The sequence below is a fragment of the Phacochoerus africanus genome, chromosome 2 (assembly GCF_016906955.1).
Source record: "Phacochoerus africanus isolate WHEZ1 chromosome 2, ROS_Pafr_v1, whole genome shotgun sequence".
Lineage (NCBI taxonomy): Eukaryota > Metazoa > Chordata > Mammalia > Artiodactyla > Suidae > Phacochoerus > Phacochoerus africanus.
This window is the reverse complement of record NC_062545.1, coordinates 57,566,341-57,575,127: the sequence shown is the minus strand read 5'-3', so window position 1 is coordinate 57,575,127 and position 8,787 is coordinate 57,566,341. Positions and strand designations below refer to the sequence as shown.

General features: G+C 42.8%; 1 protein-coding gene across 1 annotated transcript in view; it reads right to left on the bottom strand.

Moving 5' to 3' along the window:
* Nucleotides 1–639: 639 nt before the first annotated feature.
* Nucleotides 640–8,787, bottom strand: part of ANKRD6 (ankyrin repeat domain 6) — a 204,798-nt gene continuing 196,650 nt past the window's right edge. The window contains exons 15-16 of the mRNA XM_047761050.1: nucleotides 8,025–8,151; nucleotides 640–1,873 (exon numbers count right to left, since the gene is read on the bottom strand). Of these exons, the coding sequence (XP_047617006.1) occupies nucleotides 1,302–1,873; nucleotides 8,025–8,151 (699 nt within the window). The 3' untranslated portion in view covers nucleotides 640–1,301. The remainder of the gene's footprint in view (nucleotides 1,874–8,024; nucleotides 8,152–8,787) is intronic.

Here is an 8,787-nt window from a genome sequence, read left to right as displayed (position 1 = left end):
TTTCTGTCTTTTGGCTAAAAAAATACAGAAACCATGATCAAATGACTTGAACCTTTTTAATTTGAGGTGGGGTTTTGTTTTTTGGTTTTTTTTTTTTTTTTGGTTTTCCGGGTTTTTTCCCCACTTTTTAGGGTGGCAAGTTCCAAGGCTAGGGGTTGAATTGGAGCTACAGCTGCTGGCCTACGCCACAGCCACAGAATACCAGATCTGAGCCACATCTGTGACCTACACTACAGCTCACAGCAACGTCAGATCCTTAACCCACTGTGCCAGGCCAGGGATTGAACCTGTGCTCTCATGGATACTAGTCAGGTTTGTTACCACTGAGCTACGATGGGAACTCCTTGAGTTCATTATTAACAACAATTCCCAGTGCTATTAGCCAATTAACTCATTATTATTATTATTATTTTTGTCTTTTTGTCTTTTGTCTGTTGTTGTTGCTATTTCTTGGGCCGCTCCCACGGCATATGGAGATTCCCAGGCTAGGGGTTGAATCGGAGCTGTAGCCACTGGCCTACGCCAGAGCCACAGCAACGCGGGATCTGAGCTGCGTCTGCAACCTACACCACAGCTCACGGCAACGCCGGATCATTAACCCACTGAGCAAGGGCAGGGACCGAACCCGCAACCTCATGGTTCCTAGTCGGATTCGTTAACCACTGCGCCACGATGGGAACTCCCAATTAACTCATTATTTAAATACACTCTTGACTTTTCAAAATATTTTAAGATATACTAGATCTTGTGACATGATGAAAATTCTTCTCCTCAAAATTTGGTATGTTTTTCCCTGGTCAAACTGCCAGCATTTTGAGAACTCTGAACTTGAGGGAGGGAGCTGAGCGTGTCTGTTAGGGCTCTTACAGAAAGACACTCTGTCCAGGCACAGTGGGTGTGTATATATGAATGACTGCTTGAGTCAAGTTCACAGGGGATTAATATTTTTTCTTGCTTTTCAATTACATTTTTCACATCCTCAATACTAGGATTTAGGCTTACACATCCTTCAGTTTCTTCGTATGGCTTGCTAATCTGAGCTTTTGAACTTCAGATGAACTTGGGCTGCGGTTTCAAGTAGTGAAATCTGACACTAGGCGAGCATCCCCTGGTTTCAGTCTAATTGTTGAAGTCTTCATAACTTCAGGGCAGAGGAAGCATGTGTCTGGCATGTTTTAGAAATGAGTGACTCTTTCAAAGGCAAGTCTGCTCTGTGCAGTAATCAACACCTTGGGCAGAGCTCTTCTGCAGCTGCAGGACCGGAAACCCTCAAGAACCTTTTCTGTGCCACATCCCAGGCCCTAGTTTTCCTTCTGTACCTTAGTCCTTAGTTTAGCAAGTTCCTCCTCTAAACTTTTAATGTGTTCCTCCAGCGTGGCCTTGTCTTGCTGGGCTTTCTGACTGGCTTGGCTTCGTGCTTCCTCGATCTTCCTCTCATACCACTTTTCCATCTGGGTAGAAACAGCCTCAAAGAAATACTGGGTGAGCTCTAGCGCTTGGGAGGTGTCTCGAATGTGAGGGGCAGTCTGCTCGCCGCCTGCTGCTGGTGGCGGCTGCCCACAGGCGGCGCTGGGTGCTGGCTGCTGGCCTCGGTGCCTCATCTGCCCACTTTTCCCAGACTTCTTGGTTTGAGTGCCTCTGTCTACACAGGGCCCAGCCTGCGAATCACATTTGGCTGCTTCTTTCAAGGGTAGCGAGGCTGTCTGCACCTTGACGTTCCTCAGCCGGGAGCCCGTGTGGTCTGAGGAAGACAGCTCCTGCTGGGGTCTGTGGGTAGCTGCGGAGCTGGGGGCCTTTTCCTTGGGCCTAACCACCTGCGGGGAGCTGTCAGACGCCACTGCTGCACCTGCAGTCACCACTGACTGATCCACACCTGGTTTGGAAAGGAAAACAAACGTCACCAAGATTACTCTACCCAGCAAGGCTCTCATTCAGATTTGAAGGAGAAATCAAAACCTTCACAGATAAGCAAAAGCTGAGAGAATTCAGCAACACTAAACCAGCCTTACAACAAATACTAAAGAACTTCTCTAGGCAGAAAAGAACAAGAGAAGAAGGAAAGAAAAAAGAGCAACAAAAACAAATCCAAAGCAGTTAATAAAGTGGCAATAAGAACATACATATCAATAATTACCTTAAATGTTAATGGACTAAATGCCCCAACCAAAAGACAGAGACTGGCTGAATGGATACAAAAAAAAGACCCATATATATGCTGTCTTCAAGAGACCCACTTCACTTCTAGGGTCACATACAAATTGAAAGTGAGAGGATGGAAGAAAATATTTCATGCAAACAGGGATCAAAAGAAAGCTGGAGTAGCAATACTCATATCAGACAAAATAGACTTTGAAGAATATTTTAAGGGACAAAGAAGGACATTACATAATGATCAAAGGATCAATCCAAGAAGAAGATATAACAATTTTAAATATCTACGCACCCAACAGAGGTTCACCACAATATATAAGGCAACAGCTAACAAACTTAAAAGGACAAATTGGCAATAACACAACCATAGTCAGGGACTTTAAGACCCCACTTACAGCAATGGACAGATCAACCAGACAGAAAATCAATAAGGAAACACAGGCCCTGAATGATGCATTAAACCAGATGGACTTAGATATTTATAGGACACTCCATCCAAAAGCAACAGAATACACATTCTTCTCAAGTGCACATGGAACATTCTCTAAGATTGATCACATCCTGGGCTACAAGTCCAACCTTGGTAACTTTAAGAAAATTGAAATCATATCAAGCATCTTTTCCAACCACAACACTATACAACTAGAAATCAACAACAAGAAAAAAACTGAAGAAAACACAAACATGTGGAGGCTAAACAACATGCTACTAAACAACCAATGGATCACTGAAGAAATCAAAGAGGAAATTTAAAAATACCTAGCAGCAAATGACAATGAAGATACGACACTCCAAAACCTATGGGATGCAGCAAAAGCCGCTCTAAGAGGAAAGTTTATAGCAATACAAGCCCCCCCTCAGGAAACAAGAAAAAGCTCAAATAAACAAGCTAACTTTACATCTAAAGCAGCTCGAGAGAGAAGAGCAGACAAGACCTAAAATTAGAAGGAAAGAAATCATAAAGATCAGAACAGAAATCAATGAAATAGAAACAAAGAAATCCACAGAAAAGATCAATGAAAGGAAAAGCTGGTTCTTTGAAAAGATCAACAACATTGATCAACCCCTAGCCGGACTTATAAAGCAAAAAAGAGAGAGGACTCAAATCAATACAATTAGAAATGAAAAAGAAGTAACAACAGACATCACAGAAATACAAAGGATCATAAGAGACTACTATATGCAACTATATGCTAATAAAACAGAAAACCTAGAAGGAATGGACAAATTCTTAGAAAAGTACAATCTTCCAAGACTAAACCAAGATGACATAGAAAAGGTGAATGGACTCATCACAAGAACTGAAATTGAAACTGTGATTTAAAAACTTCCAACAAACAAAAGTCCAGGACCAGATGGCTTCACAGGTGAATTCTATCAAACATTTAGAAAAGAGCTAACACCTCTCCTTTGGAAACTATTGCAAAAAATTGCAGAGGAAGGGATACTCCCAGACTCATTCTATGAGGTCACCATCACCCTGATACCAAAACAAGACAGAGATACCACAAAAAAAGAAAACTACAATTTCACTGATGAACATTGATGCAAATATCCTCAACAAAATACTAGCAAATCGCATTCAACAATACATTAAAAGGGATTGTCCACCATGATCAAGTGGGATTTATCCCAGGGAAGCAAGGGTTCTTTGATATCCGCAAATCCATCAGTGTGATACACCACATTAACAAACTGAAGAAAAAAAACCATACAATCCTCTCAATAGACGTGGAAAAAGCCTTTGACAAAATCCAACACCCATTTCTAATAAAAACTCTTCAGAAAGTGGGCATAATGGGAACCTACCTCAACATGACAAAGGCCATATATGACAAACCCAGAGCTAATATCATTCTCAATGGTGAAAAGCTGAAAGAATGCCCACTGAGATCAGGAACAAGACAAGGATGTCCGCTCTCGCCACTACTCTTTAACATAGTTCTGGAAGTCCTAGCCACGGCAATCAGAGAAGTAAAAGAAATAAAAGGAATCCAAATTGGAAAGGAAGAAGTAAAACTATCACTACTTGCAGATGACATGATACTATACCTAGAGAATCCTAAAGACTATACCAGAAAACTGTTAGAGCTCATCCACGAATTCAGCAAAGTCGCAGGATACAAAATCAATACACAGAAATCGATGGCATTTCTATACATTAACAATGAAAGATCAGAAAGAGAAATTAGGGAAGCAATCCTGTTTACCATCAAATCCAAAAGAATAAAATACCTAGGAATAAACCTACCCAAAGAGACAAAGGACCTGTACTCTGAAAACTATAAGACACTGATGAAGGAAATCAAAGATGACACAAATAGATGGAAAGATATACCATGCTCGTGGATTGGAAGAGTTAATATTATCAAAATGACTATACTACCTAAGGCAATATACAGATTCAATGCAATCCCTATCAAATTACAAAGGACATTTTTCACAGAACTCAGAATAGCCAGAATAGCCAAAGACATCCTGAAAAAGAAAAATGGACCTGGAGGAATCAGGCTCCCAGACTTCAGACTATACTACAAACCAACAATCATCAAAACCGTATGGTACTGGCACAAAGAGAAATAGAGATCAGTGGAACAGGATAGAAAGCCCAGAATTAAACCCATGCACCTACAGCCAACTAATCTACGACAAAGGAGGCAAGAATATACAATGGAGAAAGGACAGCTTGTTCAATAAGTAGTGCTGGGAAAACTGGACAGCCACATGGAAAAGAATGCAATTAGAACACTCCCTAACACTATACACAAAAATAAACTCCAAATGGATTAAAGACCTAGATATAAGACCAGACACTATAAAACTCTTAGAGGAAAACACAGGCCAAACACTCTCTGACATAAACGACAGCAGCATCTTCTCAGATCCACCTGTCAGAGTATTGACAACAAAAACAAAAATAAACAAATGGGACCTAATCAAACTTAAAAGTTTCTACACAGCAAAGGAAACCCTAAACAAAATGAAAAGACAACCCACAGAATGGGAGAAAATCTTTGCAAGTGAATCAACTGACAAGGGATTAATCTCCAAAATATATAAACACCTTCTGCAGCTCAGTACCAAAAAAACAAACCCCATCAAAAAATGGGGAGAAGATCTAAACAGACAGTTCTCCAAAGAAGACATACAGACAGCCAAAGAACACATGAAAAGATGTTCAGCATCACTCAGTATTAGAGAAATGCACATCAAAACCACTATGAGGTACCACCTGACACCAGCCAGAATGGCCATCATCCAAAAGTCTACAAACAATAAGTGCTGGAGAGGGTGTGGAGAAAAAGGAACCCTAGTACACTGTTGGTGGGATTGTAAATTGGTGCAACCACTGTAGAAAGCAGTACGGAGATGCCTCAGAAAACTAAACATAGAACTACCATTTGATCCAGCAATCCCACTCCTGGGCATCTATCCAGAGAAAACCACGACTCGCAAAGACACGTGTACTCTGATGTTCATTGCAGCACTATTTACAATAGCCAAGACATGGAAACAACCTAAATGTCCACCGACAGAGGAGTGGATCAAGAAGATGTGGTATGTATACATAGTGGAGTATTACTCAGCCATTAAAAGGAATGAAATACCGACATTTTTAGCAACATGGATGGACCTAGAAACTATCACACTAAGTGAAGTCAGTCAGACAATGAGACACCAACATCAAATGCTTTCACTGACATGTGGAATCTGAAAAAAGAACAGACTGAACTTATTTGCGGAACAGATGCTGACTCACAGACACTGAAAAACTTATGGTCTCCGGAGGAGACAGTTTGGGGGGTGGGGAGATGTGGAATGGAAATCCTGTGAAATCAGATTGTTATGATCATTATACAACTACAGATGTGATAAATTCATTTGAGTAATAAAAAAAATAAAACAAACGTCAGAGCGAATCCATGTTCATGCAGTCACGTGGGCGGGCATTTGTAAGTCCTGGGAATCCTGTAAACAGGCAGCCTTCTCAGTCATCCCCCACCACATGCAACATCTCCTCTCCTCCCTCAGCTTCTCCCCTGATTAGCGTTTTGGCTGGTCAGAGCTTTCAGGGTTACAGTGTTAGCCACCTGGTGGCATCTAAACCAAAACCATCGCTGGCCTTTCTTCCTTGAGCTTGTCTCAGTCTACACTATGGGCTCTGGGTACCACTGCCTGATGGCTAAAGGTGACACAACTCACCACATGTCCTAATACAGAATTGGACATTTATTGATGAGACTAAATACCCCCATCCTCTAACTTCCGGGTCATTTCCACACCACAGTCCTGATTACCTGGTTCTTGACCTAACTTCTATTTGGGTTTTTTGGGGTTTTTTTTGTCTTTTTGCTATCTCTTTGGGCCGCTCCTGCGGCATATGGGGGTTCCCAGGCTAGGGGTCGAATCGGAGCTGTAGCCACCGGCCTACGCCAGAGCCACAGCAATGCGGGATCCGAGCCGCGTCTGCGACCTACACCACAGCTCATGGCAATGCTGGATCGTTAACCCAACTGAGCAAGGGCAGGGACCGAACCCGCAACCTCATGGTTCCTAGTCAGATTCGTTAACCACTGTGCCACGACAGGAACTCCCTAACTTCTATTTGGAGAGGTGGTCCTATTCTCTATACCCAGAGCTTTATGACAAGTTACTAATTCTAGCATGAAAAACTTGCCCATTATTTTCCCCACTATTACAGGCATAAAGAAGATAAAACCACAGATACAGAGATGGCCTATGGTAACGTGAAACACTTGACATATCAAAACCGCCCTTGGAGGTCAAATTACTAAGGCTGTGAATGTCCTCAAATGATCATCATTGAGTATAACCACTATAGCTAATGTAACGATGCCCTGATCGAAGTATCTCTTATCTAGCACCTGTGGCAGCTTCGATATAAGTACGGACTGCTGTTTAATGAGGCTGCACAGAGTTGGCACAAAGATAGAAGGCTGATCAAGGAGGAAAAAGGGAAGTTCCCATCGTGGCGCAGCAGAAATGAACCGTGAGGTTGCAGGTTTGATCTCTGACCTCGCTCAGTAGGTTAAGGATCCGGCATTGACATGAACTCTGGTGTAGGTCACAGACACATCTTGGATCTGGCGTTGCTGTGGCTCTGGGGTAGGTGGGCAGCAACAGCTCCAATTCGACCCCTAGCCTGGGAACCACCATATGCCGTGGGTGCAGCCTTAAAAAGCAAAAGGAAAAAAAAACGGGGGGAGGAGAAAGGGGAGTTTCTATCGTGGCTCAGTGGTTGACAAACCCGTCTAGTATCCATGAGGACTCCGGTTTGATCCTGGGCCTCGCTCAGTGGGTTAAGGATCCGGTGTTGCCGTGACCTGTGGTGTAGGCTGCAGACACAGCTCAGATCCTGAATTGCTGTGGCTGTGGTGTAGGCCAGCGGCTACAGCTCTGATTCGACCCCTAGCCCAGGAACCTCCATGTGCTGTAGGTACATGCAGGTACAGCCCTAAAAAGACAAAAGACCAAAAAAAAAAAAAAAAGGAGGAGAAAGGGGAAGAAGGGGGCAAGGGTGGGTGCCCTGCTGAGAAGACACATCCCTTTCTCAGCCTCATCTTTGGGGTCCATCCTGACACCATAAACATTGTACTGCCACCACTGATCAACAATTCTTTTATTCCTTCATTCAAATATTTATGAACACTTAAATAGGAGTGCTTTATTACTGTATAGGAACTGTGTACACAGTAGTGATCAAAGTATGGTCCCTACCCCTACAGAGCTCACACTACAATCCAATGTTTTCCGCAGCCTCATTGCACAGACTGCCTTCAGATGCAAAAGAGAACGTGACCTGGAGTTTTCATCCCCTTTGGATGGAAGGGCTGTCTCCATATGTCAGTTACCTGTGGAGGACTCGCAAGTGGATGGTGTGGATTTAGTCCTGGAGGCCCTAGAATCTCCAGAAAGCTTCAACTCCAGATTCTGAATCTTTAACATGCACCAGGTTTTTAATTCATCCACCAAGGACATCTAAAAAAAAAAAAAGCAAAACCCCCACAAGTTAGTATACAAATAATCAAGAGAACTGGATACATGGCTTATGAATTAAAGCATCAAGAATGGACTTTTCCATGGCGGAGGATAATATGAGAAAAAGAATGTAAATGTGTGTGTGTGTGTGTGTGTGTGTGTGTGTGACTGGCTCACTTTGCTGTACAGTAGAAAACTGACAGAACACTACAAACCAACTATAATGGAAAAAATAAAAATCATTAAAAAAAAGAATGGACTTTTCAATTATGATAGGATATTATCTTGACATGCCCCAAAGCTGTGGATTGCCCATCTTCCACAGGGCACATGGCCTTCTGAAGCCAGGAGCCACCTACTGCCCAAGCTGACAGCTAGCTATGATCTTCATTAAGTGATGCAGAAACACCCAAAGCTTCCCAAGGCTTCCACACTAAGTATGTCTGGCTGCTAGAAGCATGAACTCTCACACTCGCAAATATACATTTCATGTCTGCTGTCCTGGGTCGACCACAAACTCCCTGAGGGCTAGAACCAAATCTTGTGCAACAACGGAGTCACAGCCCAACAGGAGCACAATACACAGCACTGATCTCAGGCAAAGCCCAGCCTTTCCCTAGCACCTTTGATAAACTG